Consider the following 19,362-nt stretch of genomic DNA (forward strand, 5'->3'; position numbering starts at 1 on the left):
ACATCCTCCCAATTATATCACAGGAATGGGGCTTCTTTTTATTTTTTTATTCTTTTTAGGGGGCTTCTTTCTAAAATGCCATTATTTTATATTAAAAACAGGAGATAGTTCTGGCTCCCTAAAGTTTATATTTTTGACAGAATATATTCTCAAAAATACATTTTATTCTGTTTTCCAGCAAACAAGTGTGTTTAAAGCAGACGTGTTATTGCTTTAACCACTGGTTCTTAAAAAGAAAAATAATCAGCTTATCTCCTTTTCCCTCATCTTTATCTTCTGCTCAAAAAAAAAAAAAAAGAAAGAAAATGAACTCTGCCCTGAAACCATCTGCTTTTAAAATAGCTTATGTAGCACTAAAATATTTGGACAGGTCGGTTTCGCTCGTGTGTAAGAAGCTTCAGATGTGGTATTAATGTTTCCACTGTTTCCTCAAAGGAGACAGAGCGCGTCATAGCGGGAGGAGTGAGGGACACCCACTTGGAATCACTCCTGCCCTCTGGGTGCGCCTCATGGGGGCTCTGCTGCTCAGTGTGCAAGTCCACGTTCTGGTTGACGCTGGCCAAGGTCAGATAGTCCCTGCCCTGCTACAGAAAAGCTAATTTCCTGTTCCACTTTTCCCGAAGCATTTGTGCACTTCGGCTAGATGACTGCTGGGTTTGCCACCAGGGAAGAGCCAGGCTTAGGGCTGAAACTACTGGAAGGCGACTATGCTTCCTATGGCTTGTTAAAGAAACAGTGGGGCGCCAAGAGGCAACGCGGTTGCAACAGTGCGATTTGGGACTTCAGGAGCATTCTGGAACATAACTGTGTTTGGGTAGCTCATCACACTACCACTTTTTCATGAAAAAAGGCGTATTCCTGGGTCTCACATCTCTGTTGCCTATAGGCATCCCTTTCCCTCAGGAGATACCCAATGCAGTGAGAACATTTTCGTGACCTCATCCTTCAGGATGCGTTAAATTAATTGAACATGGAGGCTCTTAGGCCGAAGCGAGTGTAGCGGGTGGTGGCCAACGTAAGGCAGCCAAAGTGCAAGCCTGTAAGGGCCTCGACGTTAGCGGACCGAAGCCTAAGGGCAACCAGTCAGAAACAGCCAAGTCGACTTGAAGCAACAGCCAATCAGTAACGGCCTTGACTTACCTGTGCCTTTTCTCTAAGCAGGTCCCCCCTGAGCTCCCACTGGGGGAACACTCTTACCCACTTGCGGTGTGGTGCTGCCTGATGAGAATCGATCTGTGCTCACGTAAACTCTTGAAATGTCCAATATGCCTTGGCTTCTCTCTTAGCAGATGTGATAATATTTACTCCCCTCCCTCTTATAACCTCAGTGTTTTCCAAGACATCCTGGGCTAGTGTCTACCTTGACCCCATGACATCTCTGTAACATATATTCCCACCCTTATGCCATAGGCTACAAGAAGAAACAAAAGAAGTCACTTGTGCATGGTGACTCAACTCTTTGGGATTGGAACGGGGTCCCCATTAGTTCTTTTTACTTTCAACTTTTTATGTAAATTCTAGTCAGTGAACATATAAGGTAATATTGGTCTTAGGATGTTTCTCTACCGGGAGCTCAGGGAGAGACTTTAATCGAGAAAAGGCACAGGCAAGGTAAGGCAATTATTCATTGGCTATCGCTTAAAGTCTACTTGGCTGTTTCTTTCTTTCTTTTTTTTTAGGATTATATTTATTTACTCATGAGAGGCTGAGAGAGAGAGGCAGAGACACAAGCAGAGGGAGAAGCAGGTTCCCTGTGGGGAGCCCGATGTGGGACTCGATGTGGGACTCGATCCCAGGACCCCGGATCACGACCTGAACCAAAGGCATATGCTCAAGCACTGAGCCCCCCGGGCATTCCTACTTGGCTGTTTCCGATTAGTTGTCCTTAGGTTTTGATTTGCTAACCTTGAAGCATTTACAGGCTTAGAGTTCGGTTTGCTTACATAGGCCACCGCATTACACTCACTTTAGTGATTCATCACTTACATACAACACCCAGTACCCATCACAAGTACCTTCCTGTACACCCATTTGTTCTTTTTCTCTTCCACCTGGAGAGAGTGAGTGGGGCACAGCGGGATCGGCCTCAGATACACTGACCTTTACCAGGTGTACCAGCACTCCAACATGGTCTTCTCTTCCTATGTCAAAACCAGCTAGAAACACCAGGACCCAGGAACAATATTCCTATTTAATAAATTCTCTTTTCTCCCCATAGATTGTTTACTCTCATGAGGCTTTTCCCCTGCCTGACTCTCCCATTCTGAATCGGTCACTTTTCCCAGATCCCTCTCTTAGGCATAGTCAGAACATACTCAGGACAGCAGACAATGAGCTTTGATTTGTGAAAATCAACTGTGAGATGTGTCGTAAAAGAATTGGCTATAAAAAGAATTAAAATATCAGAATTTGTGAATAATCTGAACTTTATAAATCAGGGAAGATGTGCTTCATTGCTACTTCTTGTAGCTGAACACATTCTTGAGCAGGAGGGGAAGGAAGTATCATTCATCCGGAGAAAACTAGTGGAAAGTACTTCCATTTGGTTCATCTGGAGGTGTCAGAGGAACTCCAAAGACTGCTAGCACAGAACATGCTACCTCAAACATCTGCCCAAACAGAATATAATGAAGAAAGCACAGAGGTGGAAGATCAAACACAGGAACTACATTCTTGAAAAAATATATAAGCCATTTATAGTGCTTGTTTTTGAGGTCAAAGCTTAAGTCCAGCTTCTTGTGGGCAGGAAAAACACCAACATTTACTGGACACAAACCCTGGTCAGCCACCATGCTTGGTGTTTTCAGACACGTATTCAATTCTCAAGCAGCAGGCTTAGCTAGGTCCATTCTTCCAGTGAGAAAATTGAGAGTTTAGAAATCTACATAAGATCTGCTGTGACCTACATTAATAAGTGACACGGTTGGAATCTGAGCCAAAGGTCGTGTTTGTTTCACAACATATCTATGTTCTTACTCAATATACTCAACAGGTTTAGGGTCAGAAGCCTTGGTGGATACACTTAGGGCGATTCCCACCAACACGCAGCATCCTGGAGCCTCCCTTTAGCAAGGGACTCAACGGGGATGCACCATAAGTGAACTGGCAAGGGTTCCACTCAGAGTCCCCAAGCAAGGATTAGAGATACCAAATGTAGTTATATTTCCGAACACATGATTGGGCCCATTGTGCTCTTTCAAGTCCATGTGTTCTTCTGAATATTTTGTTTCATCTATTACTTTGGATCATAAGTGAATCAGCTCTCCTTAGTGAATTCAATTGAACTTTAAATACATTTTTTTCATTAAGATGCTTATATATGGCCAAGGTTCAATTTATAATTTGTTATTATATTTCTTTTTAACCCTGTACGTAAGTCCAGATGTTTAGTTTTACACTTTGAACAAGTCTCTGGAAAGTGCAAACGTTGACAAAGTACTATTTACCATACAAATTTCCAACTTTGGTATAGTTTCTGTTAGAGAACATAAATCCTGTTTTAGAACATGAGCTCATCCTTTTAGCGAGAATGGCTCCTTAGAAAAAGATCCAAAGGAAACCAAAGGGAAAAATGAAACCAAACATTCCTTTCACCCCAAAAGGCCACAGACTCAAAGTTGATAACAGGAAGCACTTTTTATAATGTGAGTGTATCTAGTGGTTTCCATTTCTGAGGGTTTGTGTGAGTTTCCAGTTCTATTAGAACAAGAAACAAAATTGCTGAGAGGGAAAAAGAAGTTATTGCCATTATTTTGAAAAAAGAGAGAATGACACCCATAAACTGATTAATTCCTGGATTCATAGGAAATTTAACATAACTTGCTTAAATATCAGCTTCATCAAGACTTCATTAAAATTTATCTAGTGTAAGCAAATTTGAATTTGTTTAAAGTTTTCTCAGTATGAACAATTTTTCACCCATGTGCATATTTCATTATAAAAATCTAGCATAGCTCTAATCAACTATCTCAAAGAAATCCACAGGCGTTAAATGCTCATCGGGCAGCCCAAATAATTCTATGGAAGTCACATACCTGTTAGCATGCTGACATCATCTCCTGAGAGCCTCCTGTGCATAGGCCCCAGATTTAGTTTCCCATCAGCATACTCTTTAAATGTTTATCTTCAAATATGGTTAACATATAAAAACACATAAAAGGGAAGGCTTGATTTTTAGTAGAATTTGTAAAAAAAAAAAAAAAATGGGAATTGCTTCATAGGAAGAGAGGTAAGATCGTGGTGACTGAGAAGCCAAGAGAGATGGGAAGTAGTTAGAAAGTCACACTGGCTGGGAAAGGATGTTCTCCTTCTCCTCCTCCCCCCTTTCCCTCCTCATCCTCCTTCTTCTTCTTTTTAAAGTATTTTATTTATAAGAGAGAGAGCACACACAAGCAGAGGGAGGGGCAGAGGGAGAGGGACAAGTAGTCTCCACACTGAGTACAGAGCCCAACATGGGGCTCGATCCCATAACCCTGGGATCATGACCTGAGCTGAAATCAAGAGTCAGCCGCTTAACTAACTGAGCCATGTAGGCACCCACTCCTTCTTCCTTAAATGTGGTAGATACTTGAGATCTCTTACAGGATAAAGATCCCAATGAGACAAATGAGCTGAAGAGAACAGGAGAAATGAATGATAACTGAAGCAGATTCAATGTAGTAAAATGGCAGACAATTAGCATTAGCCCCAAGTATAAGAAGAGACGGTACAGAAAGGGGTTCAAGAGATATTGGTACAAGAAAAAGATGGGGTTAGGGTCTGAGAGCTCAACAAAAATAAAAAAGAAAAGGAAGGAGGACTTCCTCTCATTTTTCATCTTTGTTTTAAAGTAGACTTTCTCTGATCTCCAAAGTCATGATTCATTCATTCATTCATTGACTAGATATTTATTCAGGGCTCACTATGTGTCAGAGACTGTTTTGACACTAGGGTCAGAAGCAGTAAACAAGTTAAATCAAGTACTTGCTCTTAAGGAACTTAAATTATGTGTAGGGAGAAAAACAATAAACAAATATAATTGTGCAGAGTCTAAAATCTTGACCTCTTTCCTCTACTCCCCATCCAACTCATCCCTCCACATCCTTAACTATAGCATATAATTAATCCCAGCATCTGAAATTTAAAAAAAAGAAAAAAGAAGAGAAAACAAGATTCAGCCCAAACCGAAGACCTTGCCTACAGATAAGCAAGCCTGACTCGATCGACACAGCAGCTTCCTCAAGTTTTGTTTTGATTCTCAAGGTTCATTAGTGAAAACACAACAGCTTAGAGGCAGGGAGACAAACTCAACAAGGCTTTCATCTCAGATGCTCCTTACCCAGCTCCTCATGTTCCCGGCAGCAATTATTTATTGCTCACCTACTTTGTGAAGGTCCCATGCTAGGGTCTGTAGGGGTCGGGAGGATGAGTAAGTCCTCAAGAAAATTATATAATAGTTAATATTTATTGAGCCCTTTCTATATGTCAGCCACTTTAAGTGCTTCACAAGACTTATCTCATGTAAGCCTCATGTTAGCCTTGTAAGGTAGGTGAAAATATATCCATTTCGAGGTGAGAAGATGAAATCCTAAAGAGATCAAGAAGTGTGTCCAAGGTAGCAAGGTAACAAGTGTTATTAATCTGACTCCAGAGCTCATGAGCTGAACTACTCCGCCTCCCCTATTTTATTAGTTTCCTAGGGCTGCCACAACAAAGTACCACAAAAGGATGGCTTACAATAACAGAAATGTATTGCCCCACAATTCTAGAGGCTAGGTACCTGAACCCCAGGGGCCAGCAGTGGGGTGCTCCCTCTGAAAACTGTAGCGGACTTCTACCTTGCCTCTTTCTAGCTTCTGCTGGTTTGCCAGAAATCTTTGGGGTTCCCTGGCTTGCAGCTGCATACTCCAAACTCTGTCTTCATCGTTAAGCGCAGTGCATCCTGTATGTCTCTGTCTTCATTTGACTGTCTTCTTATAATGCCAGTCATATTGGATTAGGGGCCCACGGTACTCAGGTGTGAACCTCATATTGACTAAGTACATCTATGATAACCATATTTCTAAGTAAGGTCACATGCTGAGGTACTGGAGTTAGGATTTCAACATATCTTTTTTGAGGGGGATGCAATTCAATCCATAATGCCAATGAATGGAGACAGTATATGAAAATAGAATGGAGAGTATATGAAAGTAGAATGGACTTAGTATATGGAAATAGAGTGGAGATAGTATACGGAAATAGAATGGATATAGTACATAGAAATAGAATAGAGAATATACGGAAATAGAATGGAGGGTATATGAAAGTAGAATGGACATAGTATATGGAAATAGAATGGAGATGGCATATGGAAACAGAATGGATATAGTATATGGAAATAGAAAGGAGAAATACGGAAATAGAATGGATATAGTACATGGAAATAGAATAGAGAATATATGGAAATAGAATGGAGAGTATATGAACTGTTGAATGGACTTAGTATACGGAAATAGAGTGGAGATAGTATATGGAAATAGAATGGATATAGTACATGAAAATAGAATAGAGAATATATGGAAATAGAATGGAGAGTATATGAAAGTAGAATAGACTTAGTATATGGAAATAGAATGGAGACAGTATATGGAGATAGAATGGAGTAAACGGAAATAGAATAGAGATAGTAGGGGAAATAGAACAGAGACAGCTAAAAAAACTGAGGTCTTAGTCTAATCTTATCATTATCAACTCCATTAGTCACTCTCAAAGGGACTTCCTTTCCATCAGCTTCATTTTTTCTCACTTATAAAATAAGTCTTGAACCAGATCATCTTCAACTTATTTCTAATTCTAGTTCTACATTCACATGTTTCTTCATTTCTAAATAATTACAGTGAAAAACAAGTCTTATTAGGGATGCTTAGGCACACATCAAGTCATGGAGATGAGGTCTGCCGCCACCCAGAGAGAGTGGAATTGCAGCTTCCAGAATGCTCTAAGAATGTCTGTAAAGATGTCTTAGAGGTATCGACTTGGATAGAGTTACGGGAGGGGACTCCAGGCAAAGACGGTGAGGTGGCATTTGGAAACAAGGGTACGGCTGGCATATGGATCACAAATAAAGGCAGAGTGGGACGTAAGGCCGAAAAAGTTGTTGGAACATACTTGGCGGGAGAGGGATGGATTCTATTCGATTCAGTGGGTTCCGTATAACAACTACCACAGCCCGTTTAGGAGATAGAACATAAGAGTTGTATGTAGATGGCTTAGAACGTGCAGTAGGTTGAAGAGGAACTAGTTACGCCCCTGAAAATCGTCTAGGTTAGTGGCAATGAGGACACAGCATCAAGATCATGAAGGTAAACTCTAAAAATCTGGAACATTAATTAGTTATTATCTGGGTTCATTTGGGGTATTTGGGAGAAAACCCACTTTAAACCAGTCATATAGGCTTGTTCTAAGGTGATAACTAAAATTACTTAAGCATAATAAAGGGCCAAATGAGCATCATGGTCGCAGAGAGAAACCAGAAGTCAGAGCTGGAAAAGGAAGAGTATGTCTTCAAGACTATATAAACCAGAAGCCAGGGGCATGGAGAACACACTGGGAAGCGACATATGAGCTGAGCTGGGTTGAAACAAATGGTTTTGAAAAAGGGCTGTGGACAAGGCAGGAATGCTGTGGCCTGTATGCAACAGTACAAATATAACTAGTACTAGAACAACAAGTGTACTAGTCGAACACTTCAAATTGATGAAAAGGACAAATCTTTTATTTTACATTTGTTACCACAATTAAAATTTTTTTAAAAGGTAACAATTAAAAAGAGAAAAAGAAGAGGCCTGGAAAATGTGGTGGCCTTTCTAATTTGGAGCTGGCCATGGGGGCAAGATGGAGAGAAAGAGCAAGTAGCATCAAATATAACTCCAAGGGTTAAAACCTGTTCATTCAGGAGAATGGGGAGCGGGGGAGTCCTCTTCATGGAAATAGGTCAAGCGGAGCCATTGATTTGGGTGTGGAAATTTTGAAAGGAAAATATTTGAGTTTTCATAGTTCTTATTACTCCTCAATAAAAGATAGCAAGAAATTGGAGATGCCCATCTGGGGGTTGAAGAGTGAGATCCAAGCTAGACATATACCTAACAGGTCATCTGTCTATACAGGTTGAAAATAAACGGAATGCAAAGTTGATATGATCACCAAGGGAAAGTATAAACCAAGACCACCGAAGGCCCAATGACACTCAATTTGGCAATGTCTACTTTTAGCGTCAGAGGAAATGTACCCTGAAAGGAGGCCAGCAGTTATTGGTAGACGTCAGAGAATAATCTCGCTGTGTCACGGAATTCAACATTTCAGGAGTTGCTGACCAATTGTGTAAGACGCTTCAGAGCAGAAGGATGTGAACTGAAAATCAATCACTTCACCTGATAGACAAGGAAGGGGTCGCTGAAGAGTAGTTTCGGTGGAAGAGCCCAAAGCAAAGGGGGAAGGCCTGGGCGGGGGTGACCGGGAAGTAAATCCAAAGAGACCCAGCCACAGCTTCTCTGAGGGAAAGGAGAGAGCGAGGGGGCGCCCTGGGTCAGGCGGATTGCCCCCTGCGAAGGAAGCTGCTTGTGGTCACTGATGAGTCCGCGGACCCGCAGAAGGCACGGTCCAGGGGAAAGGTCTGAACCAGCAATACTGCCGCTCCGGGAGAGTAACTCTGGAAGGGTCCTGGAGAAAGTTGAAAGACGGCGTTCGAGAACACGAGAGGAAAGTAAGACTGGGCGGAGAAGAGGCCTCGGGAAACAGCCTTGCGACCGGATGCCCTACTTCAGTTCTACCCGCTCGCCCACCCTCCAAGTCCATTCTGCAGTATGTCTTCTGGAATGTTCTCTATGACATAAACCTGTTTGTGCCGCTTTTTGCGTACCACTCTTCAGGGCTTCCCTGTCACCTCCGGGATAGGATGTCATGCCCACATTTCCACATTAGACCCTGCTGAACTGTCTACCCCATTTATAGGCCTCCCTGCGCTGCTCCCCCAACACATCACACACACACACACACACACACACACACAGCAAATACTTTGAATGCTCCAAATCTATCAGGCCATTTAATTTCTTCTTTGTAAATGTGGCATTTTCTGCTTCTGATACACCCTCTTTGTCCACCCTTTCTAACTCCTGCTCATCGTTCAAAACGCTTATTAGAGTCACGGATTCGCTCGTAGTCATTTAACTACTTATCACGGTGCCTTTTATTTCCGTGCCACGGTGCCCCGTACAGTGCTTAGCACAACCCGCTCCACAGACAGCCGCTGAGGGAAGGAAGCAGACGGAAGACCGGATGAACGAGCTGAATCAGGGAGACAAAGGGCAAAGATGAAGTCAGGATTATCTTTTTCGGTTGGAGAGCTCCCAGCGAGCTGATCCCAAACACTTCGCTCAAAGGGAGCGGTGCCATTTCCCAAGAGCGAGAGCACATTTCAACATCTTCCGTGGCTTTCAGGAGGCAAACTTAGCACGACCACCGCGTCAGGCACCACATCACCTTCCTCATTTGAGGTGAGCCCCGGACACCGTGTCTCCCACCGCGGCCACCACGGACCGGGGGCCCTGGCACAACGAGGACTGGAAAAGAGGCCCCACCTTTGGCCCAGCGGGCCTGCACCCACTGAGGCCACCTCGACAGGCCGGTAACGCGACCTGGCCGTGGCACAGGACAACTCTGACCAATGGAAGAGAGAAGAAGGGCAAACCAGGAGACAGATCGCGGCCCGTGCTGCCCCCTCCCCACAAGGACTGGCCTGTACCAGCCTCCCTGGGCGCGTCTCCCCTAAACGCACCCGTTTGTTCCCCCCTCCCTCCCCCCACCCCTACTCTTGCATCCCTGCAGCTGCAGCCTCCAATGAAGTCTCGCCTCAGCTTCTGTCTCGAGAAAACCTGGGCTACTCAAGCAATTTCTTAGGAATTCTCCAATGTTAAATACATCACGCGTCATTAGAGCCACAAACCAGGCTAACCAGGGCAGGTGCGCATGAAAGCACCGGCTTGCAGAGGGGCGCGGCTCCTCCCAGGCCGGGAAGGGAGGTGTCGGGGAGTCACCGCGCACGGGAGACGCCCGCAGAAGTGGAGAAGGAAGGACGGCAAGCCACAGGGCACCGCAGCTCCCTGGGGAGCCCCCCGGGGGCGGGGGCTGTGGGGGTGGCCTGTTCTCCAAACGCCGAGTTCCCGAGCAAGGAGCAGATGCCCCCAGATGCGCACCAGCACATTTCGCCCACCGCCTGTGGAGACCGGGCTTCCTATGTTGTGAGAGGTCAGGGGTTGGATCCGAGCAAAACAAAGAAGTCTGCCTCCGAGCAAACGAAACTGTCCTCAGTGCACGTTCAAGTGAAATGGCTTTAACACATGCCAGGTTACCGGCCAAAATCCGAACAAGTGATGCTGGGAGCAAACCCGGAAGAAATGACCAAAGCGCAGCTGCTCAGCAAGGTCCTTTGGAAAGTTCAAATGGAAAAAAGAATTAAAATTTGGCCGGAAGAGGGAGAGCACTCCCTAACTGTGGAAAGTTGGCTATACCAGGGCGTGACTCGGGTCTGCGGGGGAAACAGAGTCAGGGGGCGAACCGCAGGGCGCAGGCCTCCGGGCCTCGGGCCTGGGCGCCACAGAAGCCCCCTGCGCGCTGCTGGAGGGCGATCGGGCCGAGACCGAGGCCCCGGGTGGGTGGGGGCAGGCCTGGCTGCTGATTCACCAAAGTGTGAAACCTGGGATTCAAGACTCTGGGAGTGGATTTTAGTTTCTGGATGTTTATCCCTGTAGACACTTCAGCAGTCACCGAAACCCTTTTGCAAGCCTCCTCTCAGGGATTCTTTCGTTAAGATTTTCTCTTCCTTTTTTTTCAGATTTACAAATCTGCACCCAATGTGTACTTCCTGAAGGAGCAATTTAAGTTTAAATGCATTGCTTTTTAAGCATTTTTGTTTCCTGGTATGCCTTTAGGTCTGACTATTTGCAGGGGACCAGGATTCCTCCCAGACAAACGTGCATATGGACATACACAATATTTTGTGCGACATGCCTGAGTTTGGTAGTTATCTTATAAATCCAAATACTTCCTGGAACCTGCGAACCTTAGGTCAAAACCAGCTACTTTAAGCAACTTTAAAAAATCACTAAAAAAGCCGTGGAAAAATGAACATTTTGGTTTGTAAATAAAAGTAATACCAAAACCTAAAATTTCTAGATACAAACAATGCCTTTTCCATAAAAGCTATAGTTTAGGCGTTGAGAAAAATCTACATAAGCATCTCATCAGTGGTTTTCTTAAATGAACTTCATAAGGTAGCTCTTTTTGAGACTGATGTATCTATTGATCCCCAAAACATCTGTTTCTTCACTTTGGCTATCTTACAGAATATTTAATCTTCAAAACTGGATTATTATTTGATTCTTTTTTTCTTTTTGGAACATACATGACAAGGAGAACTAAGTTATATCTGGTTTTAACTAACTTCCACATGACTCCTTCTAGTTTCCTTTCTATCTCTAGAAAAACTGGCTCTAAACCAATGGCTGACACAAGTTAGTTAAAAATAGATATACATGGCAAATGTTTGGAAATTGACTTTTTATATCCATTCTGAATTATAATTGTGAACTTGGAATCTTGCTTATGATTAAGATATTAAAGACTGTGAATAACTTGGGGGAAAAGATCATGTGACTGGCATTTTTTTGCAAAGAAAATTCTAGAGTGAACGTTTTACACAAGCAGCCAATAAGTTTCAGATGGTTTATAAGTAGCAGGAGATCCAAAGCTGAAATGGAATTTTCTGTGACAGCCTACAAATAACAGTTAACATATGCCTGTGTTACAGACAAAAACAGGAGTCACGTAAAGTCAAGCAGGGAGTAAGAAGAGCTGTAAGGTAATGAATAAAAACCTTTTTGTCAAAAATTCTTTGCACAAATTTTAGGTATTTAAAGAGCAAAACCATCTCAAAAAAAAAGAGCAAAATCATTTTGACTATTTTTAAAGAAACTGTATCTATTAATACTGGATAGAAACAAGAAGTGACTTTCAAAGTCACAGTTTATACCCATTAGAGATTTGATGTATTTAAAAAAGGCAAACAAAAATCAATGCTAGCACAAATGAAGAAAAAATACAAATTCTCCAGTGACTTTAGAACATTTCATAACTGATTCACACTTGCAATTGGAGATTCATCTGGAAGTGTTTCTGGTTATATTATCTGCTATTCTTTGCCGTGTTTCTTGACACGGTGGATAAACTAAGTCACTCACTCAAAAGTTTTTAAACTTTTTTGTTGTTGTTCTAATGTATTATATTGTATTTCAACAAGTTCTTACTATTGTGGTCTCTTCACCGACTGTTACTAGGGCTTTGAATTTGCTTTGATTTCAGCCCCAGTGCAGTGGTAGGAACCCGGTGGGGACCAGGGCTCCCTGCTGGCCGGGTGGCCTGCCTCAATGAGAGCAATGGCCGTCCCCCGTGCAGTGAGGACAACCATGCCTACCCCGTCTCCCTCACGGGCTCACGAGGCTGGAGGGGACGTGCACGAAGCAGTTTTTGAAACACGATGGCCGTGGTGCTGGAGGCATTAGCAGTGATGGACACGCGGCTCCGCACAGCGACCACAGTCACAGGCTCTACCTGACTCCACTGCAGGGACGAGACGGGGCCAACAGCTTCCTGCACTAACCTGCGGGACCCCTTGGTGGAGTGTAGACGCCAGCAGCTCTGCTACCAGGCAGGTTTGCCTGTGTGCTTTTCTTTTCCCTCTTTCTGTTTTAGGCGGGGTCATTGGAAAGGTCATCCTGAAAGGTCACCGACAGGCACGAACCAGAGCCGGAGATTAAAACAGAAATCCTGTGCGGTTGTGTGTGTGTGTGTGTGTGTGTGTGTGTGTTTGGGGTTCCTCCCAACCCTTCACAAAGTTAAGTGAAGTTGACTGGAATAGCGTAAGGACAGCATGACCGGTGTCTGGCAAATTGCATGACCCGCAGAAGGCAGGCTGTCGGCGCTTGGGAGGAAGCGAGGACACTATTCCTTTAGGTGGTTCAGGGGTAAGGAAATCTGCCCACGGATGAACAAGGGGCGCAGCGGGTCACAGAAGGGGACTGGGGGCTGCCCCGGAGCCCGCCAGGCCTGGGCCCTTCTGCTGACTGTCCCCCCAGCACACACTCGGGGTGCAGCAAGGTCTGAGTGGGCCTGACCTCCCAGAGTCCTAACCCGGGCCCGACCCCAAGCGACCCCAAACGTGCGCATCGTCCAGCATCATCCCGCGGGGCTGGGGAGACCCCACGGGGGAGCGCGGGGCGGGGTGAGGGCCGGGAGCTCGTGCAAGCGCGTGCAGGGAGCCGCAGCTCCCGCGGGCCTCGCTGCCCGGCGGTCCCTCCCGGGGCCCCTTTCGGACCTGGGGGGCGGGGGGCGGGGGTTCGGTGCAGGCAGGCGGCGGGCAGAGCGCGACCTGGGGCAGGGCAGGGCAGGGCAGGGCAGGGCAGGGTCAGGCTGCGGCCCTTACCTTCCTGACCTCCCGTGCGTCCCCGGGGAGAGGCCAGCACCGTCGGCCCGGCGGGGAGCCCGCGGCGCACCTGCGGGCCTGGGGCTCGGGGGGCGCGCTCGGGGCGGCGCTCGGGGGCTTCCCGGTCCGTCGCAGGGTCAGGCTCTGGTAGCAGAGGCCGATGGCCACCAGCAGGCCCAGCAGGAAGGGCCGGGGGCAGCGCCGGCGGCAGGGCGGCCCCGGACGGCACGGCATGGCCCGCTCAGCCGCACCGGGGCCGCGTCCGCGCCGCGGGGGGGGCCGGGGCCGCCGCTCTGCCGTCCGCGGGCCGAGCTCGCGCGCCCATCGGTGCTCCTCGGCGCGCCCGGGTCACGACGGCGCCAGCCCCGCCTGCGCACTCTCCGCGGGCGATGCCCGGGGTCACGGGGGGCACGGGGGTCACGGGGCCCCCGGGGCGGCGGCCGGGGACAGCGGGTCCATGCGCGCCGGGAGCGGCCGGCCGGGGGCGGGGGGGGCGGGGGCGGGCAGGTGCCGCGGGCCCCGGGGGCCCCGGGAGGTCGGCCGGGCGCACGCGGAGCCGGCGGAGCCGCGGGTCGGGGGCGCGGGGGGCGCGGGGGGCGCGGGGGTCGCGGGGCGCGGGTCGGGGGCGCGGGCCTGCGTGTCCTCGGGGGCGGGGGTCGCGGCCCGGCTCGGCCCCGCGTGTCTCCGCCGCGTCGGTGCGGCCGCCCCTGAGCGCTCGCGCCCGCCGACAGCGCCCGGCCCGTGGGTGCGCGGCCCCGTCCGCCTCGTGCCGCCTCGGGCTCCGAGCGCCAGGTCCTTACTCGGTTTTCATTCTTTTAGCCGGAAAGAAAAGTTTCCGCGACTCCGCAAGTGGGGGACGGCGGACCCACAGTCCCGGGCAGGGAACACCCAGCGGCCGGCCCGCGGCTCCGCGCCCCGCCGACGCCCCGCCCCGCCCCCGGCCCGGCCCCGCCCCCGCCCTCGCCCCCCGCCCCCCGCCCTCGGCCCTCCCCGCGCGGCGGGAGCTGGGCCCGGGGACTCGGCCGGCGGGACGGGGCGGGGCGGAGTCGGGGGTGGGGCGGGCCCAGGGGCCGGGGGGCGGGGCCGGGCCGGGGTGGGGCCGGGGGAGCGGGCCCTGCGGACCCGGGGGCGGGTCCTGGACGGGGCTGGGGCCCGGGGGCGAGTGCGCGGGGGCCAGGGAGGGGGCGGGGCCCGGGACCAGGGGGCGGGGCCAGGAACTATGGGGGCGGGGCTACCCGGGGCGCTTGCAAGGCCCGGGGCGGGGAGAGGGGCGGAGCCTGGCATCCAGGGGGCGGGGCCTGGGTGGGTGGGGGCGGGGCCTGGCATCCAGGGGCGGGGCCTGGGCGGGGCTACGGGTGGGGCGGGGCCCGGCATCCGGGGGCGGGGCCTGGGCGGGGAGGGGGCGGGGCCTGGCATCCAGGGGCGGGGCCTGGGCGGGGCTACGGGTGGGGCGGGGCCCGGCATCCGGGGGCGGGGGCCTGGGCGGGGCTACGGGTGGGGCGGGGCCGGGGCGGGGCTACGGGCGGGGCTACGGGCGGGGCTCCAGCCGGCTCCCCGCAGACACTCGGGGCCCGCAGCCGGGGAGCGGCGTCTCCCGCCGCGCTGGGCACGTGGCTGCCTTCCGGGAGCCTCCGGGTCTCACCCACGCGTCCGACGTGTGGCGCCGCGTGGCCCCGTGTCCTGGGCACCCGCTGGACGCACGGCCCCTGTGTCCCGCCCACTCGGGTCGGGGCCTGAGCGCGGACCGTCCCGCCGAGCTGCCGGGCTCGCTCCCGGGGCCACGACGCAGCCTCTCGGCCTCGGCTGTCGTGCCCTGCGGGGGCGGCGGGGCCTGTCCTGCTCCCCCGCCACCCCCCGCGTCCCCCGCCGCGTCCCCCGGTGTGAGCAGGCCGGGAGAGCGCCGGGAGGGGGCGGCCTGCCCGGGGCCTGCAGCTCAGCCCTCGCAGCTCAGCCCTCGCAGCGCCCACCCTTGCAGCTCAGCCCTTGTAACGCCCGCACTTGCAGCTCAGCCCTCGCAGCTCAGCCCTCGCAGCTCAGCCCTTGCAGCGCCCGCACTTGCAGCTCAGTCCTCGCAGCTCAGCCCTCGCAGCTCAGTCAGCCCTTGCAGCGCCCACCCTTGCAGCTCAGCCCTTGCAGCGCCCACCCTTGCAGCTCAGCCCTTGTAGCGCCTGCCCTCGCAGCTCAGCCCTTGCAGCTCAGCCCTTGCAGCGCCCGCACTTGCAGCTCAGCCCTCGCAGCTCAGCCCTTGCAGCTCAGCCCTTGCAGCGCCCACCCTTGCAGCTCAGCCCTGGCAGCTCAGCCCTTGCAGCGCCCGCCCTGTGACCTGGGGACCCCCGGCGGCCCCGGAGCAGAGCGCGCCTTTAGAGGCCCTGGGCACGCGGGCTGTGTGCCCAGTCCCCGCAGCGGGCCGTCCCTCCGTGACCTTCCCTCCGTGCCCCCCCGCCCCAGGATCCCCTCCGCAGGTCCTGCTCTGCTGCCGCTTCTCTGGGTGAGATGGAGCGGCGCCTAGGGGTGCCCTGCGAGCAGGACGCGGGGAAAGGGGCACCTGAGGTCCCGGGCCTGCAAGAAACTAATTCTTTACAAAACAGATTGACTAAAGCTTTACAGCAGAAGTAGTCCCCGTCCAGTTGGATCGGCCCCAGGGCCCCCATGTGTCCCCTCCGGTACAGATTTACAGCCCTCAGTCCCATGACACGGGAGGAAGTACAGAGAACTGAAGTGACACTTGACCCGGCTTGACTTTTAGAAGCCAAGGGAGTTTTAGGAGAAACAGCTCTACAGTGACGTGGGACGATATAGTTCTAGTGGATGCAGGGTGACGCGAGGGATCCCAGGAATTACCAGATCTTTACACTGCAGGGGTGAGATCAGGTGAGATAAAGTTCTTTCCTGGGAGAAAAGGAATGGACACGCATTTCTATTCAGGCAAAAAGTGTGGAAAAACAGAGTTGAGGAATCTGATGCGTCACTTTCACGTATCATTAAATTGTTGAGTACAAGACACAAAAGAAGCACAAGACACAAGGTGCTGAGACCATAGTGCCTTCCTGCCGGGAAAAACAAAAGAGAACAGGGTCAGATAATTTTGTAGCCAGACTTCAAATAACAGGAATCAGAAGGGAATGTTCTAGAAGTGATACCGGCGGCGGCTGGAAAAACCCAGATTCCCTGGTTCAACCACCAAGTCAGAGGGTGTAGGAGAGGATGGCGTAAGTAGATCAATAAAAACGGCAGAAGGGAGAGAAGGGAGTGGGAGGTGGAAGGAAGAGGTAGAAAAGGTGCAGGAGGCCTTAGCACCAAATACCTGAGGGATCGCAGCCAACATGGATATTAGAGTTGACCCAGTCCGGCAGGTATCATGGCCTTCACTTTCTTTAAACAGGTGATTTGTGAAATGAGGTCACTAACGCCTTCTCTGAAGGGCTGGTGGCCTGCCAGGGGGATGGCACGAGGTCCGGAGGCTGAAGGCGCGGGCCAGCGGTGTTCTGGGCGCCGGGGCTGAGCTGGGCTCAGTGGGGTCACACGCACCAACAGAGATTCACCAGGTAACGGACCTCCTGGAACACAGAAGCCTCCAAAGTAAACGTGAGCACTGGGTGGGCTCCCTTTCCTCCAGCCCGTGGCACGCAGGTGGGGGGCAGGTGCTGGGGCGCAGAAGGAGAGCAAGAGTGGGATGAGCGCGAGCGGCGGGTGGAGACCAGGGTAGCGGGTGTTTGCGCCCGGCCGGCGGGGAGCCCAGGCTAAGCAGGAGCCTGGGGCGCGGCGTGGGCCCAGGGAACGGTGAAGCCAGAGGAAGCTGCTCAGGTGCGGGGACGGGGAGGGCGACGTGCCCAACGACTCGGCACCTGCGGCCCGCAGCCTGTCACACTGACTGCGGTGTGCGTGCAATCTCACAGAGCGCCCCTTCTGCTAGATGATTGCGGTTTCCAGGGCCTGTGTCTAAGCAGCATCAACCTGGGACGATAGAGTGACGGGCCTTCTAGAGCCCTGCGATTTCAAGGGTGGACGCAAACAGAGCGCTCTTCCCCCTCAAGGCTCCCCCAACACAAAATACCCTCTTCCGTTCCGTGTGTGTTCCATTTGGGGTTTCTGGTAGGGAGTAGTGGGGTGGGGGTGTAGGGAGATGGTGTTGTTTGAAAAGATATTTTCTCAATGTATTTTATTTTTCAGACTAGACTCAGGTTTCTTCTAGATGAGTCAACAGTCCAGACAGACCAAATCCCCTGAACTAGATGCTTTTCACTTTTTATTTATTTATTTATTTATTTATTTATTTATTTATTTATTTATTTTTGACGCTTTTCATTTTAAATTGCCCACTAGGTCAGCGTCTCCGACGTGCCCACCACCCGAGGGCCCATCGGACAACACTCGCCCCTGCCTCTTGTAAACGGGACCGGTGTTCTCAGCTGGTTGCTTTACTTACTTTTCACCACTTTCTTTCTGTTGTAAACACTCTGAATTTGCTTGCACTAGAACCAAGATTACTGGTCTGTATCATAGTCTGTACTGTATTTTGGTGACACAGTGTACTTGTATCCTTCTACAGTCTCATCTGCTCTGCGACAGAAACTATTTCACTCATCACCATATCCTCGCAGCATCTAGTAGCGCCTTCCGGCAAACGAGTCAGAAATTCCTGTTTGTCAAAGACACCCTACAGATGGGAGAAGATAGTTGCAAATGACGTATCAGATCAAGGGCTAGGATCCAAGATCCATAAAGAACTTATTAAACTCAACAGCAAAGACAAACAATCCAATCATGAAATGGGCAAAAGACATGAACAGAAAGGTCACAGAGGAAGACATGGACGTGGCCAACACGCACATGAGGAAATGCTCCGCATCCCTTGCCATTGGGGAAATACAAATCAAACCACAATGAGATCCCACCTCACCCCAGTGAGAATGGGGAACATTAACAAGGCAGGAAACTACACATGTTGGGGAGGATGTGGAGAAAGGGGAACCCTCTTACACTGTTGGTGGGAATGTGACCTGGTGCAGCCACTCTGGAAAACTGTGTGGAGGCTCCTCAAAGAGTTAAAAATAGACCTGCCCTACGACCCAGCAATTGCACTGTTGGGGATTTACCCCAAAGATACAGATGCAGTGAAATGCCGGGACACCTGCGCCCCGATGTTCACAGCAGCAAGGTCCACAGTAGCCAAACTGTGGAGGGAGCCTCGGTGTCCATCCAAAGATGATGGATAGAGAAGCTGTGGTCTCTGTATACAATGGGATATTCCTCAGCCATTAGAAACGACAAATACCCATCATTGGCTTCGACGTGGATGGACCTGCAGGGTATTATGCTGAGTGAAATAAGTCAATCAGAGAAGGACAAACATTATATGGTCTCATTCATTTGGGGAATATAAAAAATAGTGAAAGGGAATAAAGGGGAAAGGAGAGAAAATGAGTGGGAAATATCAGAGAGGGAGACAGAACACCTAACTCTGGGAAACAAACTAGGGGTGGTGGAAGGGGAGGAGGGCGGAGGGTGGGGGTGACTGGGTGACGGGCACTGAGGGGGGCACTTGACGGGATGAGCACTGGGTGTTATTCTGTATGTTGACAAATTGAACACCAATAAAAAAATAATTAAAAAAAAAGAAATTCCTGTTTGTGGAGGTTTATACATAATCGAGTTAAATGTATTCCAGACTATTTCCATTTTTCCCACAGGAAATATTTCACATCTTGGCAACACGCAACCCAGCAGGGGCAATCCTGTCCCCCAGGAGACATGTGACAATGTCTAAAGACACTCTAGGCTGTCACAACCTGCGGGCCCCGGGATGCTGCTGCTGTCCAGTGATGCTGCGAAACGTCCCACCAGGCGCAGGGCAGCCCTCCACA

General features: G+C 50.4%; 1 protein-coding gene and 1 long non-coding RNA gene across 4 annotated transcripts in view; one reads left to right on the forward strand and one right to left on the reverse strand.

Moving 5' to 3' along the window:
* CPED1 (cadherin like and PC-esterase domain containing 1) overlaps window positions 1-14,387 on the reverse strand; it is a 262,754-nt gene extending 248,367 nt beyond the window's left edge. The window contains exon 1 of one of the 2 annotated variants that reach the window (XM_077855991.1): window positions 14,299-14,387. Coding sequence is in view for 1 of the 2 variants with exons in the window: in XM_077855990.1 (XP_077712116.1) it covers window positions 13,499-13,732 (234 nt within the window). In the remaining variant the exon portion in view is untranslated. Of the gene's footprint in view, window positions 1-13,498; window positions 13,748-14,298 lie in introns of those variants that run through there. The other variant, XM_077855990.1, reaches the window with a different exon arrangement.
* A 727-nt stretch (window positions 14,388-15,114) lies between these two features.
* Window positions 15,115-18,149, forward strand: LOC144288226 (uncharacterized). 2 transcript variants are annotated; one of them, XR_013356196.1, is made up of 3 exons: window positions 15,609-16,707; window positions 16,881-17,043; window positions 17,822-18,149. It is a non-coding gene; the product is annotated as an uncharacterized LOC144288226 (long non-coding RNA). The 2 variants fall into 2 exon arrangements; XR_013356195.1 differs by having other exon boundaries at window positions 15,115-17,043.
* Window positions 18,150-19,362: the final 1,213 nt, after the last annotated feature.

This window comes from Canis aureus, chromosome 18, assembly GCF_053574225.1.
Source record: "Canis aureus isolate CA01 chromosome 18, VMU_Caureus_v.1.0, whole genome shotgun sequence".
Lineage (NCBI taxonomy): Eukaryota > Metazoa > Chordata > Mammalia > Carnivora > Canidae > Canis > Canis aureus.